The 18,425-nt window shown below is 35.2% G+C and overlaps 1 protein-coding gene across 4 annotated transcripts in view; it reads left to right on the top strand.

Annotated features, from left to right (window-relative positions):
* The window catches only part of abhd12 (abhydrolase domain containing 12, lysophospholipase), a 29,399-nt gene that overhangs the window by 3,564 nt on the left and 7,410 nt on the right, over positions 1-18,425 (top strand). For 2 of the 4 annotated variants that reach the window (XM_051867154.1, XM_051867153.1), the window contains exons 3-6: positions 8,825-8,946; positions 13,134-13,239; positions 16,413-16,532; positions 17,306-17,336. In XM_051867154.1, the coding sequence (XP_051723114.1) occupies positions 8,825-8,946; positions 13,134-13,239; positions 16,413-16,532; positions 17,306-17,336 (379 nt within the window). Of the gene's footprint in view, positions 1-8,255; positions 8,335-8,384; positions 8,553-8,824; positions 8,947-13,133; positions 13,240-16,412; positions 16,533-17,305; positions 17,337-18,425 lie in introns of those variants that run through there. The other 2 variants (XM_051867156.1, XM_051867155.1) reach the window with 2 other exon arrangements.

Consider the following 18,425-nt stretch of genomic DNA (forward strand, 5'->3'; position numbering starts at 1 on the left):
AATGATGCTGAAAATTAAGCTTTGTCATCACAGGAATAAATTACATTTTAAAATATGTTTAGAAAAAGTTGTTTTATACTTGTTTAATATTACTGTTTTACTTTATTTTTGTTCAAATAAATGCAGCTTTGGTGAGCATGAGACTCTTTTCAAAAACATTTAAAAAATCTTACCGACCACAAACTTTTAAACGCTAGTGTATATGGATAGTGGCTATTAAAAATATGCTAGCGCTCTTATATGTTCTGATTTATATGATACAGTTGCAAGAAAAAGTATGTGAACCACTTGCAGAATCTGTGAAAATGTGAATAATTTTAACAAAATAAAGGAGATCATACAAAATGCATGTTATTTTTTATTTAGTACTCTCCCGAGTAAGATATTTTACATAAAAGATGTTTACATATAATCCACAAGACAAAAAAATAGCTGAATTTATTAAAATAACCCCATTCATAAGTATGTGAACCACTGATTCTCAATACTGTTTGTGGTTACCTGGATGATCTACAACTGTTTGTTTGTTTTGTGATGGTTCTTCATGAGTCCCTTGTTTGCTCTGAGCAGTTAAACTGAGCTCTGTTCTTCAGAAAAATTCTCCAGGTCCTGCAGATTCTTCAGTTTTCCATCATCTTTTGCATATCTGAACCCTTTTCAGCAGTGACTGAATGACTTTGAGATCCGTCTTTTCACACTGAGGACAACTGAGGTACTCAAACACAACTATTAAAAAAGGTTCAAACATTCACTGATGCTCCAGAAGAAAACACGATGCATTGAGAGTTGGTACTAAATAAAAAATAACATTTAAAATAACAAAAATAACAAAATACATTTTGTATTATCTCCTTTATTTTGTTAAAATTATTCACATTTTCACAGATTCTGCAAGTGGTTCACATACTTTTTCTTGCAACTGTATATAGTGGGATTTAACTTTATGAGGAAACACTTACAGCTCTTAACTACAATGTTACAAAATATTGCAATTAGTTTCAACTGAGCTGTTATGAAAGATTCCATTGAAAGATTGTAACGAACCTGTAAAATGTCCTGTTATAAAAGATGTTGTTCGTTATATTAGCAGGAAACTCTAGCAGGAAACAGTATGGTAAAGGTCTACCATCACATCTCATTTGAGCTGAAATGCTACTCTACTATTGCACTGTATCTGATGCTGCAGTAATCGGACTCTCCTCCGGTGCTGTATGGGTCTGGGGTATTGGGTGCTGGAGACGGTCTTGTGTCTGATACAGGAGCTGCCACTGGTTAGTCTGGTTGCAGTGACCTTTGTGTGGCTGGCCGGTTCAAGGTTAACAGGGTCAGTTCAGCTTTAATTCACAGGACCTGAAATTAAATTAGCTGAAGTCCCATGTAAAATTTTAGACACAGAAGTTAAAGACCCCATTATATTGCTTGAGGATAAACCTTGACATTTTTTATTGAAACAGGATGGTTGGTAATATTTTGGTCTTTTTTTCCTGGTAGAGAAAATCGTACATTTACATACATATATCTGTCATGTTTTTACTAGCATTTAGATTACTCTTATTTATTTTCTAAATGCATGTTATTGATCTTATTGCCAACTATTCATCCATGTATATTTTTCGTTTCTACAATTTTCTTTTAACTAGTAATTTTTAATATATCATAACTCTATCGAACGACAGACTTTTCTCTGTGATGCATGCCGGACTTTAATCATTTTGTCCGCTTCCCCTTTCTTATAGTCGACTGCTCGGATTCAGATCTGCCTCCATCCTATCAACTACGAATGCATAGAACCATTTCATTTGGATGTACATCACAATATGGAAGAAAAGATCTGTTGCTACTTCTGTTTACAGCATGACTAAAGCTAAAAGGCATAGAAAAAAACCTTCCAATAGGTTGTTTGGTTGCATTCTCTTGTTCTTAAAGACATCCATTTCAAGGAGGGGAGGACTAGCCTTCAGGCTAAATAATACCTCAAAGCCATGTCAGTTATTCGCTCTGCACATTTCAACCTGAAATTCTGGTCTTTTCTTGCATCCTGGGATCAGGAGCTCTGGATCAAACATAGACCCAAGAGACATCCTAATTGTGACAATTTGGTATCTTATTTTAGCTCTTCTTGTGAAAGTATGTCAGGTTTGATTGGGAAAAAGAAGTCTTGACAAGGCATCTTCTGAAATCTTTTTTTAGATTTCAGGAAGACTAATAACAGATTTTGACAGTGACTTATCTGATATACATGCTAAGAATGTGTTAACTTTCCCCGTCAGGTTTTTTTAAAGAAAACTGCCAGCCACCAACTGCATTTTTTTTTTTTTTTTTCATTTTCACAAAATTTTCATGGCCCCCGGAATATATTGTTGTATGAATATCTGAGCATGCAATATATTAAAAGAAAGAACAGAGCCTCTGCTTTTAAACAAACAACAAAAAAAGGTTTTATTCTAAAACTTTTATTCTAGCTTCATTTATTCTTTATCAACACTTGAATGTGGGTAAGTTTAATAAAAAAGCAACATTTTGAACAAAAAGCCGATAAAATCGCATTTTGTCGAAGACTAGAAGCATTGCTTATGCACATGTTGTATCGCTTGTTTCTGCTTCATTTTCACCTGTGTTTTGATCCGGAGATTCTGTACTATTTTAGAGATGCGTAATAGGCCACTACCAGATAACAGTGAAAACATGGATTGCTGGAAAATTCCGTTATTAGTGGGGAAGCGTTATGTCATGAATGATGGAAAACTTCATCAATGGCAGGGAAAGAGTTAATGTAGTGAAGTGTAGGAGAACTTGCTGTGAATGAAATGGGTTACAATGGTCAACAACTAGTCATTAATAGCCACTAGTTCATTTAGTTTTTCCTTTAGTTAGCATGATAACAGTGTGCTGTTACACCATTTGCACCCTCTCAAAGAATATTTATCTTCACTTCTCCAGCCATACACATTTAGTTGGATGTTTTTGGCATTAGCACACTTTTTTTTGCCCGTCAAAAAGTTTAAAATAGTTAAAAACTGCTTTTTAAGATCCCTCTATTCTGTTCCATTCCATTCACTTTGTCTAGCACAAAAACAAGTGACTCAAAACCAGCCTTTACAGGCTTCTTTAAGGTTGACTAGTCATTCAGGCAACCCACCGATTTGTTGATACTGAGTATATGTTGTTTTGTACCTGCCCAAACTGGGTTGGTAAAATAGCGGTGGTAGTTCTTCTTGAGGTCTTTTGAAGGAGACTAATCTTGGGTTAAACCAAGCAGTAACTAACTCTGCCATCTCTGTCAAAACTGCTCTTCCAACCTCCGCTGAGTGGCTAGAGACACTCATTAGGGTGAGTGAAATGGAGGAAGAAAGGAGAGAGGGAGGAAGTAGAGAGCCTGTAATGTAGCACGTGTCTTTTTTCCCCCTCATCCTTAGGAGTGCAGTGTCTACAGTTTCACATATCCTTCACATGCCCGTCCTGGCTGATCTCAGGCCATTTGCATTATCATTGCATAGTTCAATGCCAGGGCAGAATGTGTGCTATGCAATTCCATCAGCTGTTGTTTAAAAGCAACAGGAAATCAAAACAGACCTTTTTTACTTCCTTAAGAAATGTCATTTATCTTGTTTGTGAGTTGTGAACAAGAAATGCCCAATACACAGTCAGCCATGATTAATTTATTCCAAGAAACAAAGTGCTGAATAAGAGGGAAATCACCACCATAAAGCTAGTTTCCACCTAAGTACATTATATTACAGAAGTTAAATGTTTTATAGATACCATTTCATTTTGTCTGATAGGAGTAGCTAACAGTTCACTTCCTGTATAATGTTACCAGATGATGTTGTTAAAAGCATGAAGGCATTAGTCTCTTCCTACCACAAAAACTGTGGTCTCAGTGTCACCTTATAGGGCTCTCAGAGAGTCCGGTCCCTCAGACCTGTCATAATCTATTACATGTAGCTGTGAAAGAGCTCCACTTTTCTCTATTTCTACTGCTTCTTCTTCCATCCATCTTCATTCTTTACAGTTTAACCTTCAATTGCAAGCCTGTCTTTGTCTCATGTCTAGTTTTGTTTTTAGATTACTGTTCCGAAAATCTGAGTCTTTTGAAATCAAGTCAGAATTTCTTAAAAAATCTTTTAGATCAAAAATGGCAGTGAAGACTTTTACATTCAACTTTGCCATCACAGGAATGAATTACATTTTCAAAATATATTAAAATAGAAAATAGTACTTTTATATTGTAACAATATTTCACAATTTCACTATGTTTTTGAGAGTTTCAACCAATATAACAAAAAGTGTTTCTGAAAAACGACCCTGCCGTTAAGAAAAGCTATCTTTGTGAAAATGTGTAACCCTCACCTTCTGGTTGCTTACAATTCAAATTGAAATCGGATATACGTGTTTAGACGTAGATCAGATGTCCATGTATTGGATATGATTTACTGAATTTGAAAATGGCTCAGAACAGATCGGTGTTTGCAACATCATGTTTGCAACAACATGCAATCTATGTCAGACATAAATAAAACTCTCTTTCTTTTTTGTGCCAGTGTAAAAGCAGACTAAGAGACTTCTTTCAAAAACAACTTCACTCTTAAAAACTTCTTTTTGGAACCTTTGTTTTTAAGAGTGTGCCGACCCTAAACTTTTAAACATGAACAAAAATGTATAATAACTTTTACTACCAATCATTATATGAAACGGCAGATCCATAGTTCAGGTACATTCAGATGTGAAAATAACTTTTCAAACTATTTGTTTAATATTTTAACTACTGATCTATTAGCATTATGCAGTATAATGTAAAAAGTATACGTGTTCTTAAGTCACTCTAGACGTTGTTTGTCATTCAGGACCATTGATCATGGTCACTGATAGAGCTAGTATTTGGCATTTAGTGGTCTACATCCAGACCAGGATTTTTAGGACATTGATTTGGGTAGCTGCAGCTGAGAGCTCTAAAAGCATATCCTATGCCAACGGCTGCCACTTAGGAGCTGTTGTCTGGTACCCGCAGACACGAGACAAGCCTTTGGCGTCCGACAGAAAGAGAAGGAAGAGACAAAGTTTTCCTGAGACGTTTTGAATCTGGCTTCTTAGAATTGGGTGGAAGTGATCTAACTGTGGCTTTCAAGAAGTAAAAGCTCACAGTTTGACGTTGGCAGAGGGGATACACTGGTTTTGTTTGGATTTAGAAGATGCCTTTGAATCTAAAACCTATGATATCTGTCAAGAACAGGTCAAATACGCAGAGCTTAGCCTGACTTTCTTTCTTTTCTTTTTTTTTTGTGGAACACAAAAGAAGTTATTTTGAAAAAAACAAAAAAACAAAAAAAAAAAACACTGAAGTATGCAAGTGTTTGTCGATCCAGTCGATCCAGTGTTTGGACGGTAGCATTCTTCAAAATATCTTTTGTGTGCTTCTCTTATGGTGTTGTATTGTAGTATGGGTATGAAATGTTGCTCAGTTTGTTTCTTGCATACTTCAGTGTCATTGTGTAATTCAGTTCTAAAGTTAATCCTAAAGTAGGCTTATTGTTTAGTACAGCAGGATCTTATTGCCTGTCTGACTGGTAATACACAGAATCATGCATCTGGACTCTGCCAAAGACATTGACCTGAAAATGACCCAATCATTTATTCATGTACAATCAGATGTGCATTTAGGGTTTCACTTTTCCTGCATGGTTAATGCTAGGTATATATAATTACACTAAAATGGCAAACAACTGCATAGTTTTATCATTTGAGCATTGCTTATGTTTAGACTGATCAATGAAATGTGGAGGTATTCTCTTTTTATAATTAATAGCCAATGATTATTAATGGGTTATTGAATAACTATGATGATATTCTTTTCAGAGATTGATGTCCTCATACATATGGTATTAAGACGGCCGACTGCTGCCACTCTGTAGATGTCTGAATAAACTCATTAGTGGTTTTTAAAATCTCATTTTTATTTTAAAATGTATACAATTGACTTGGTGATTTCTGAGTGTGAACTTTTACCGTGTATAAGTGTTTGGGTGTGTGGGAGTAGCGTGTTGGAGGTGATCATTTTTAGAGACTTGCATCCTGTCAAATGCAGAGACTGACACACACACACACGCATACACACAAATAGAGCTAAATTGCCAAGATGGTGCTATAAAGCAGGACCAAAACTGTCAAATTACAGTTAAACAGCAATCAGCACTGAAAAATGATTCATTGTGTGATGCTGTAAGGTGTCATGGTAAACTGAATAGACTCTCCAAGTTTTTATTTTTATTTTTTTTATATATTTTGTTTTTTTCAGCTGAAATTTTGGTGCATCTCTCATTCCTTCCCATATTTTTGCTCAGTGCACTAGTCATAAACTCTTTGTCCCAGTGCAGTCTGGACTCCTGATGCCCAGACAGCCGTAATAATGCCCATATGGCATTGGATCAGCATGGCTTAACATATTAGTGTTACCCTGAAGGTTTAAAGCTCTGGTTAGGATGCTCTGTGTGGACGTGTACCTGCAAAAACAGCGTGTACAAACCCTGAATTGCACATCTTATCTTATCTTCTAATCTAACCAGTAAATACACTGTAATCTAGTTAAGCCACATAGACAAAAAAAATGGCTAGTTCTACTAGACACTAATGTGTATATAATCAGTAGCATCCTGAAAGGTCATACACACACATAAACAGCTCAGTGGCAGTATCTATGTGAGCACTGTACGGTAATGAGTCTCAGTGCAGCCTGTGTGTGCTGTATTTAGCTCTGCTGTTACACAATAGTCTTGCTCTCTCTCTTTATCAAAATCACCTTGCACTCTCAAACACAAGCAAAAACTCTCAAACCGACCACATGGACACGAACACACACACTCAGTTCAGACCTTCTGTGACTCACTGCCAGGTGACCAAAAGTCTTATCTCTGCAGGGAGCTCGAGATCAGCTGCCTGCTGCATTAATCACCTGGAAAAAGTATACAAGTATATAACGCAGTCAGTGCTGTGGCTTATTGGTTATTGGCATGCTGACACATTGAGATAGAAGATGAGGGTGGAGAACTCCACATCATTTCCTGTCTTCTCTCTAACTACCCCTTTCCATAAATGTCGGAGTAAAAAAGTAATCGATTCTATTATTCAGTTTGTTCCCATTTATTTACTTTGAACCTTTAGTTCTTCATAGTAGTCAATTACAATACTATTTGATCAAAGTTAGCAGGTGTGTTCTGAAGGAGGCTGAGGAAAGGTCGTAGGAATGCTTAAATGTTGCTGGGGAACTGATCCAGGATCAGCCGGATCAAACCGGATGCTCAGCTCTTTTTTGCTTCCTGGATTATTTCCTTTACTCTTCTTTCACCCTGTCTGGGATGCTCTCTCTCTCTCTCTCTCTCTCTCATTTACTGCAAAGAAACTAAAGTGTGTATATATACACGAATGTTCAAAATTTTGGTGTTAGTATGATTTGTTATTGTTTTGTAAGAAGTCTATTATGCCTATTAAGGCTGCATTTATTTGATTAAACATACAGTAAAAACATAATATTGTAAAATACTGTATTATTACAGTTTAAATGTTGAAATGTAATTTTTTTTTTTCCTGTGATGGCAAAGCTATTTTTTTAACAGCTATTACCCTAGTCTCACATGATTCTTCAGAAATCATTCTAATACGCTTTGGAGCTCAAGAAACATTCATTATTATCAATGTTATAAACAGTTGTGCTGCTTAAAGGGATAGTCCACCCAAAAATGAATATTCTTTCATCTACTCACCCTTGAGTAGTTCCAAACCTGTATGAACACAAACCTGTATAAATACAAAGGAAGATATTTGGAAGAATGTCTGTAACCAAACAGATCTCACCCCCCATTGACTACCATAGTATTTATTTTTCCTACTATGGTAGTCAATGGGGGGCGAGATCTGTTTGGTTACTGACATTCTTCCAGATATCTTCCTTTGCGTTCAGCAGAACAAAGAAATTCATACAGGTTTGGAACTACTTGAGGGTGAGTAAATGATGACAGAATTTTCATTTTTGGGTGAACTGTCGCTTTAATATTTTTGTGTAATTTTTGATACAGTTTTACATATATGGTGTGTGTGCGTGCGTGTGTGCATGCGTGTGTTAGTATTTGATTGTTTAAGTAATCCACTGGTCATGAGTTAGGAAGGAAAATTCCAGTCACCGTTCAAGTTGTAAAGGAGGAAATGAAACAAGTTCAATACAGCAGCTTTTCACCACAAACCCCTTAGCATTGTAAAGTCACTCTTTAATTTGTGTATCAGCCAGACATAAACGCATATACACACAGACCTTACAGTAGAGCTCAGGGCAGTAAGTCAGACAGGGTGAGTTTGTTCCTTTAAGTGATCTCCTGCTTTCTCTCTAATTTAAATCATGACACTTTATACTCCCCGGCACAATTTAGAGGTCACCGCTGGCCGCAAAGATGCACACTGTTTGACCTCTGAGTGTGAGGGAGATCGTGAGAGGACAGGCCGCATTATGAGGACCATTAACTCTTTGCCGAACCGACACTTTTGTTCAGATCTTGTACTTACACATGGTAAACCTTCCATGTGATTTTTATTACAAAAAATGCTTTAATATTTCCATAATATATTCTTTAACTAGCTTGAAGTGTTTCAGCCAATCAATTTTGAGGGAATGTTGTTCTTAACCAATCATTGCAGGTCTTGTTGAATTTGACAAAATAGAACTTGGTGTGTGGTACAATTTAATTTTACAGTCCTTTTTTGTTATTCTGTACATTAAGGCTTATATTTATGTATGTTAAAGGAATCTGTTTTATGTAATCACTTCTCTCTCTGTCTGCAGGGGTGGTCTGATGTGGAGGCTGAGGAAGATACTGATCTGGGTGTTGGGAATCTACATCGCCATTCCTGTTATTATAAAACTCTGTCCATCAATACAAGCAAAATTAGTATTTTTAAACTTTGGTGAGTATTTTTGACTAATCTTTTTAACTTGGCCGAACTATACTGTAGGGCTGGGCGATATGGCAAAAAAAATAAAATTTCGATATATTTTTTTTTTTTTTACTGTTTAACTAGTCAACTTAAAAACCTAACTACAATATGATTTAAGTAACATTCTCTTTATTAACAATATGGTTAAAAAAAGTTCCAAGTGCACCACACTTGAAGTGATCAACATGGTGTAAATGTAAAACAATTTGTTAAATATCTTTGTAGAATATGCCTGAAATATGAAGGCAAATGTTGTACAAACTTATCTTAAACACACCCTGTATACTCAGAAATAATATAAAATAAGAAAATGCTAAATATTTCTTAGCCAAAAAGTAATAGCAATAAATAACACCAGTAATAGGCTATTATTAACAGCAAATGCTTTGTAAAAACAGAAAACAACAGCAGCTTTCAGCCTGTCACCATCATGCAAACATGAAATGTCAAACAGGTTTACAGGTTTTTGCATTCCATTGCGCTATTTGTCCAATTGTTTTTATGTTTGGCGGACATGTTTAGGTGTTGCACTTGTGTCTCGCGTCTTTTGCAGCGTCTCGCCCATGAAACGGCATTCTAAAAACACGGCGGTCAAGTTAAAAAAAAAAGAAGAAGCAGCAGCTCAACTCGCGTTTAATAACTCTGCTTTTTTTTCTCATTCCACTGCCTGCGTCTCATTTTTATAACGCAATAAAGCATTTCTGAATGAAAGAATAGTGATGTGTTCTACGTTCATAGAGCATCACATAAGAGCGGTTAATCAGGCGCGCCGGCGCCATCATGAGGTCGGATCATTTTCTTCTCCTAATGCGGTTATCATTGCTGTAGTGTCAACATGTCCATTTGTAACGCTTGCTAACATTTTTATTCAAAATCGCGATTTGTCAATTTCAAAAATAATAAAATCGAGGCAAAACATTAAATTCGAATTAATCGAAAAAATCGGAAACATCGCCCAGCCCTACTATACTGTATATAAATGTTGGTATGAGGGCCACTAGTATTACTACTAGTGTTGAACTAGTATCTAGTAGCCATGTACAAAACGTCAAGCACCATATCCCAGAATTTTTGCACATCTGGACAGTCTCAAAGCATATGTATCAAAGTGTCCAGGCATCCAGGTCCACAAAAATGACAATACGGGTGGGGTGTCTTTTTAAACCAACCTCTTTAACCCTTTGTGTTTAGATCAGTCATTTTGCATTTGCATTTTGTTATTCAAGCAAAACTTCCATGTAAGCTGCATTATTTTGGTTGCTGCATCAGTTTCTGATGATGTCTAATTTTAATTCAGTACCTTGATGGGTCAGTTTCCATTATTTTCTGCTGCTGCAAGGACAGGCTTAGGGCATTTCACCTCAAGGGAATTGTAGTATCCAAGGAGATTGTTATGCTGCATTTTCCCCTGTGAAATATTCAGCGTGCTCGGAACAACCCTTAAGACACATTAAATCACGCACACTTAAAGTCATCAAATAAAAACAGCATAGTGCATCTGGATGCATCTCGGAGTCAAGAAATAATAACTACACACTTTTTTTTTTTTAAACTTCCACTGGTTAATTGTTCACCCTAAGGCTAGTAATGTGCACTAACAAAGTAGATAGTGTTAAGTTTGATCAATTACTGGCTTTAATATGTTTGTGGAAACCGTGATAAATAATTTTTTTAGGATTCTTTAACTATTTCCCTGCCATTGATGGAATTTTCTGTCATTCATGACGCATCGCTTCCCCACCATTCACAAAATTTGCCGGCAATACATGTTTTCAATGTTAAACGGTAGGGGTGCTAATACGAATTTCAGGATCAAAACACAGGTGAAGAAGCAGCAGAAACAAGCAATAGAATCATGCACATGTTGTAGTCCTTGACAAAAACGTAATTTTCTCAGAATTTTGTTCAAAATGTTGCTTTTTTAGATGAAACATACCCACATTCAAGTGTTGATAAAAAATAATGCATAAAGCTTTTTTAACATATGACCACTGTTTTATCAAAAATGATCAAAAATGCTGGTGGTGGCTGGCAACTTTTTTTTTTTTTTTTTTTTTTTTTTTTTTAAACGCTGGTGAGGAAAGAGTTAATGGAATACAAAGTTTAAAAGAACAGCATTTATTTGAAATAGTAAAAACTTTTAAATTGTTACAAAAGATTTCTGTCACTTTTAATCAATATAATGCTGAATAAAATTATTAATTTCCTTCAAAAATCCTACTGGCATCAAAAACTTTTGAATGGTAGTGTTTCTGTTTAGTGTTCAGTAATGCATAATCTCCACTGTGTCCTCTTATTTACTAAAGCCTCAGCACATGTTTTGCAACATAATGTCTTTTGGTATATTAAAGTAGTGTCCATTACAGAACAGACTCTGCTGGACATCATGACATTAACAAGACATTTCTAACAGATACAAATGTTGCAGATACAGTTGCAGACAGTTGGTTTTGGTTTGGGGTTTGGGTATTTTGTTGTAACGACCAAACAAAGCCGTCATTCATCCATCAATCTAGTTAAATGCCCACTCTGTTTGCCTCTGAGATCCTGTTTCACTTCAACAGCCTCTCACACATGTCTCTCGGTCTTATCAGATTATTCATATGTTGTCACATCATAGTTTCATTTGTTTTTTTATATTAGTCATGTTCTGTGGTGTTTTGGGCTGATGTTAGCATTAGCATTGTCAGCAGTGTCATGCTGCTTCTGTCAGCTGATGTGTGTTTCCACACTATGTTCTGCTTCTGTTTGCAGTCTTAGCTAATAATGGAGAGAATCTGTGTAAAAGTGAGACTGTTAGCATCCATGTTTCTGCTTTACTCAGAGAGAAATCTGAAAGGTCTGTGAACTTAGTCTAGTCATCAGTCTCCTGAGAAAGCTTGTGGCACACTTTCAGTTCTTAAAAGGCAAACTTTGTTATTCATAGTTTCCATCAGCAAAGACAGTCATTATATAGGTTCACGTGACTGTTTTCCAGACCAGACTTGCAGAATTCCAAAAACCTTTGTATGAAATTATTTACTAGCATGATTACTTCATTTGTAAATGTTCAATAATGATTTATTATTTCATGTATCTTTATTGAAGTGTGTCAAATTAAAACTCATCGCCATCTTAAATCTCATCAGTTTACTGAAGCTATACAGAACAGCTTTACACTTTTTGGCATGTACAGAGTGACACATTCTTTGTATGGAAAATAAAATTTGTAATTACGTTAGAGTTGAACTAGAATTAAACAATCTTTTTTTGCTTCTGTACTTTTAAGACTCCTGTAAGTACAACACTAATGATCAAAAGTTTAGTGTTTTTGAAAGAAGTCTCTTATGCTCACCAAGGCTGCTTTTATTTGATCAAATATACAGAAAAACAGTAATATTGTGAAACATTATTATAATTTTTTTCATTTTATTTTATTTTATTATTTTTTTTTTGTCATTACTCCAGTCATCAGTGTCACGTGATCCTTCAGAAATCATTCTAATATGCTTATATCTTACAATTTTCAATGCTGAAAACAGTTTTGCTGCTTAATATTTTTGTGGATACCAGGATTCTTTGATAAATAAAAAAGATTAAAAAAAAACTGCATTTATTTGAAATCTTTTGTAACATTATAAATGTCTTTAATGTCACTTTTGATCGATTTTAATGTATCCTTGCTGAATGTGAGTATTAAATTCTTGAAAAAAAATCTAACCCCAAACTGTTAAGCAGTATGTGCACATTACGTTTGGATAATCTATATGTACTGATGTCTATTGGATAAATTAATAATAAATTAAAATAGCTGTGCACAAATTATCAGCAAAATTTGTCATAGTCATAGGGAAGTTTCTTGGTAACATTGATGTTCAAATCTCGGTGGTCATATGTTAAAGGCAACATGAAATAAAAATTAGTTACTTTCTATTAAATTCATAATAGTTCATAATCAAAATGTATAAAATATAACTTTATCTACCTCTAAAACTTATTTCAACTGACGATTCCATTCTGGTATCTGATGCCGACTTTTCAAGATCCCATCAATTCCCGATGGACAAAAATCAAGTCCTGACCTACTTTCTTTTGCAATAGAAAATCCTGTTTAACTCAGAAATGCATCAGATTCTGCTTCACATTGACTGATTTCTCTCCGTTTCTCTCTCTTTCAGTGCGAGTGCCGTATTTTATAGATCTGAAGAGACCACAGGATCAGGGCTTGAATCACACTCACAACTTCTACCTGCAGCCAGAGGAGGGAATCAACATTGGAGTGTGGTGAGAGCACAGACACAGACAACGGCTAAAATACAGACACAGCCTGGCTTACCTCCACTCGCTATCTCTCTCTCTCTCTGTCTCTCTGTCCTTACATTCTCTACCCTGCAGTTTCTGTCCCTCTCTCTCGCCTATGGCCATGGCTGCCTTTCTGAAGGGCGTGGAAAAACTCCCGCACTTATTGAAACGCAGCCTGTGGCCCAAAGTCTGTAAATCCGTAGTGACAGAGGACTGCACGGGCCCGTGGATGCTGGCCATTGGGTGTGACTGTGTATGTGTGTGTTTGACTTTCACTAACAGTGGGGAGGGCCATATAAGCCTCCTGCCGCTGATGCTGTAGTTCTCTCTGCATAAATAAGTCCGTCTGTGCACTGCTCAGATTCAGTATTGAATAGGAAAGTCTTTTAATAATAAATTCTTGGTGAAGTGGACAGGATGTTTTAAGTCCTAAAAGAGTACAGTACTATGTTTGAGTCAGTAAGATTTTTCCTTTTTGAAAGAAATTAATACTTTTATTCAACAGGGATGCAATAAATTGATCAAAATAAAGACAGTAAAGACATTTATAATGTTACAAAAGATTCTTTTTCAAGTAATTGCTGTTCTTTTGAACTTTCTGTTCATCAAAGAATCCTGAAAGAAAAAGAAAAAAAATCACATTTTCCACAAAAGTTAAGTAGCACAACTTATTTCAACATTGATAATTATAGTAATAGTTTCTTGAGCAGCAAATAGACCCTTCCGGGTTTCTCCGAAGCGGAAGTCATTATAGTTGGGAACTCTTATATAGTGGTGAATGAGAGACTAAACAATGAACTTTCACTGTTGTTAGTTTCACTCAAACCATCCTTGTTCACATTACTTAAAAAACTCATGTAACTACTATACTTAATTTAACTGAGTTGTTTCTACTAAATTTTTTTTTTTTTTTTTTTTTAGCTTTACTTAAGTGTTTGTTCAATCAACTTAACATTGCTGAATGTTAAGTTAAATGTGAAATGCACAAATAAATGTTGCCATAACTAACTGGGCAGTTGATCCGTAGTTCCCAGCATGCTTTGCGAGGGACTGCATTAGGAGAGTAAATTTATGGATTAAAGTGTTATTTTATGTTTTTCAGTAAAGGGAAAGATGATGTTAGTTTATGTTAGTGATTAATGTTCAGTTATGTTGGACATTTAGAGGAGTTTCTGTTTTTGAATTTTGTTCAAAAACAAACTGTTTTTGAATTTTGTGGTTACCGTTATGCAAAAAAGTGGCGCCTGTGTTTAGGCTGTGAGCCTCATATATGCATGTTTATAGGATGGAATTCCTGCTCTCAATTCAATTGAGTTTGTTCAATGAGTTAATTTTTGAGTGCATTTTGTAGAGCAAATAGTTACTTTAAGTAAATTAAATCAATAAATGTGTTCACCTTGCATAATAAACATAACATTATTAAGTAAACTGCACATATGTAACTGACAAATTCAAATGAGTTGTATTTACTCAAAGAAATTGTGTCAGCTTTACTTGAATTTCTTTTGTTCATACAACTAAATTGTTATTTGTACAAATTACTCAATATAGTTGCGTGGAACCACTTGACACTTTTTTTTTTTTTAAGCAAATCCAACAGTTCATTTTTTTTTTTTTTTTGAGTTTATATTATATATATATTTTTTCCCATTTGCTCAAATAGCAAAAGAAAAACTCCACAATAGTGTTTTCACAACTTTCAAAAAGAGGGAAAAAATAGAGAGAGATTGACAACGGCAGTCAGAAGAGAGAAAGATTTTACAGTCACTCCCATTGCCGCTGAATTAGAAACACCCTCACAGCAGCATTAACTAGTTTAGTGTAATTTGATGCAAAGGTAATATAATACAAAAAAATAGTGTTAAATATACATACATTTAAAAAAAAAATTAAAATCTAAAAAACTTTGCAGGACTTATGATGATGATGACCGTTAAAATGTGTCATAACAGTTTGTGAATATGGTCCATCAGCATATTAGGAGCATGTGACACTGAAGACTGGAGTAATGATGCTGAAAATTCAGCTTTGCCATTACAGGAATAAATTACTTTTACTGTATTACTTTTTCTGTATTTTTTACTGTATTTTTGATCAGATAAAATCAGCCTCAGTGAACATAAGAGAATATGACTGACCCTAAACTTTTGAACGCAAGCACATGTCTACTTAGTACAGTGCTCAGCATAAATGAGTACACCCCCTTTGAAAAGTAACATTTTAAACAATATCTCAATGAACACAAAAATAATTTCCAAAACGTTGACGAGACTAAGTTTTATATAACATCTGTTTAACTTATAATATGAAAGTAAGGTTAATATTATAACTTAGATTACACATTTTTCAGTTTTACTCAAATTAGGGTGATGCAAAAATGAGTACACCCCACTGAAAGTCTCTGGAGCAAAGTGAAATTTTAGACTACAAATGTCTAATTTAACAAGAATTCAACCACTGGTGAGTCTAATTATTCATTACACAGGTGACTGTTATGTTGTTTAAAATGTTACTTTTCAAAGGGGGTGTACTCATTTACACTGAGCACTGTATATTAAAGAGTTAGTTCACCCAAAAATGACATTTCTGTCATTAAATACTCACCCTCATGTTGTTCCAAAGCCGTAAGACCTTCATTCTTCCTTCCATTTTTTTATCTCCCATAGAAAGCAACAAAATGACCACTTTCAAGGTCCAGAGAAGTAGTAAAGACATTGTTAAAATAGTCAACATGACTACAGTGGTTCAACCTTAATGTTATGAAGTGACGAGAATGCTTTTTGTGCGCAAAAACAAAACAAAAATAACGACTTTATTCCACAGTTTTTCCTCTTCCTCCTCTGTCAGTCTCCTACGCAGTTGATGCAGTGAATGCAGTGAATGCAGTGCAGAGCTTCCATGTTCTACATCAGAACGGCGGCTCAGTATTGGCCGGCTCCTGCGTCAGCATCACATGCATTCATCGTTGTGCTCACGTGAACAGCGTTGGCCAATACTAAGCAAGCGCTCGGATTTAAACTCGGAAGCTCTGCACTGCGTTTACTGCGTCAACCCTTTAATCTTTTTCATTATTTCAAGTGCAGGAAGCGGTGTTGTAACAGCTGTATATCTCTTTTGTATATCCTGTCATCTCTTGTTCCATTTCTCTCTCTCAGGCACACAGTACCTGCAGCAATGTGGAGGGAGGCTCAGGCAAAAGATGCTGAATGGTATGAAAAAAGCTTCCAGTCTAGTCATCCTGTCATCCTGTATCTCCATGGTAATGCTGGAACAAGGTACATAAACACTCAGGAACATGTGATCAACACCGCTTTCTAAAGCCTGCTCGATAATTTCTAAATCAAATCAAATCAAATCATTAAAATAAATGTCTAAATTTCCCACATTTCTAAAGCCCAAAATGATTGAGTGTCCGTTAAAGGCCAATTCACACTGCACCAACAGTTTTTTGGGTTTTGTCAGATCCGTGTGTTACGTTGCCATTGTTTTTGGTGATTGAACATGTTTGAGAATTGATGTTCTGTAATTTGTGGATTTTCCAAGTTGTTCGGCATTTGTCAGTGCAATGTGAATTGGCCTTAAGGTTGGAATACTCTACACAGCTTTTGCCCCGATTTTTCTCACAATTTACAGTCTGGAGGAGTCGATTCTAGAGGCCAAAAGTCAGAGCCATTCTGCAGATTTGAGTTGACAGATTTCACAGAAAATCACAGTGTATGATGGGCACAGACTTAGATTTTTAAGATTCAGACTATGATTCCATCCATGCGGAGGATATCAAACATATTGTTTTCATTTGTCATGCACCTTGTTGTTAGGAGAGTTTGTTGTGTTCAGAACATGATGTGATATGATAGTATGTTGCCCATTTTTCTCTGTAACCATTTACACAGTTGGCAAATATCAGATGCCTAGTGTTTTCAAAATCTGTTCAAATTTGAAAAGTCATGTAGTGTATTCCAGGCTTTATAAGGATTCTGTCAAATGCAGTTCATCTGATGCAGTTGTTTGGTCACTTTACCTGATTATGTTTGTGTGTGTGTTTCAGAGGAGGGGATCACAGAGTTCAGCTCTACAAGGTAAAAAAAAAAAAAAAGAAAGAAAAACAAGGGCAATCGCTTAATTTTTACCACCGTTGAAAAGTTTGCACTCAGCAAGTTTAAAAGAAATAAATTCTTTTGTTCAGCAAAGACGCATTAAATTGAAAATACTAGCAGTAACGTTACAAAAGACTGCTATTTGAAATAAATGCTGTTCATTTGAATGTTCTATTTATCAATGAAATAATAATAATAATAATAATAATAATAAATTAAAAAAACATTATCATGGGTTTCCAGGAATAAGTTTTCAACATTAATAATAAGAAAAGTTTCTTGAGTATCAAATTTCGCATTTCACATTGTTACTGTTTTACTGTATTTTTGATTGAATAAATGCAGCCTTGGTGAGACACTTCTTTGAAAAACATTAAAAACAATTTTTACCAACACCAAACTTTTGAATGGTGGTGTATATTTAAGATTTAAAAGCCCTGTCTGCAGGGTTCCTACACAGTTTGGAAAAGTATGGAATTTGATTTGACTAATTTAAGAAAACAGAGTATGTATGGAAAAATATTTGTGTTTCCAGACTATTGCCCCTATTCAGTTTTCTAAAATATAAAATTAAGAATTTCTAAAAATAAATTTATCATACAAGCAGAGGTTTTTTTTTTTTCTTTTCTTTTCTTTTTTTTTCTCATGGCGTTTGGAGCCAGCTGCCAAAAGATAGACTGGATCTGCTGGAGGGACTCTCTGCTGTGATTGGTCATTACAAAGTTAATGCAGTGAAGTGTAATTATTTGTTAAACAGTGTTTACAAGTATTTTTATGCTTTGTCTAACAGCCAATGAAGGAAAGTCAGTGGACATGAACATTTCTTCTGTTGCAGTAGGGATTGAAGGTTTACAGTTACAGTTTTTAAATTTACATGACAATAATGAATAACATTGCACTGTTTTAGCATTGCCGTTTTAATAAAATGCAGTGTATTAAACTTGTCTGGGTTTGGTGTTAATTGATTTGTTTGAACTACAGTAGTTACAAACTTCGGGGCAATTATTTAACAGCATAATAGCATACAATAGTCAGAGATTCTGACTCAGAATGTAACATACATGTCAACAG

Source organism: Ctenopharyngodon idella, chromosome 17 (genome assembly GCF_019924925.1).
Source record: "Ctenopharyngodon idella isolate HZGC_01 chromosome 17, HZGC01, whole genome shotgun sequence".
Taxonomy (NCBI): domain Eukaryota; kingdom Metazoa; phylum Chordata; class Actinopteri; order Cypriniformes; family Xenocyprididae; genus Ctenopharyngodon; species Ctenopharyngodon idella.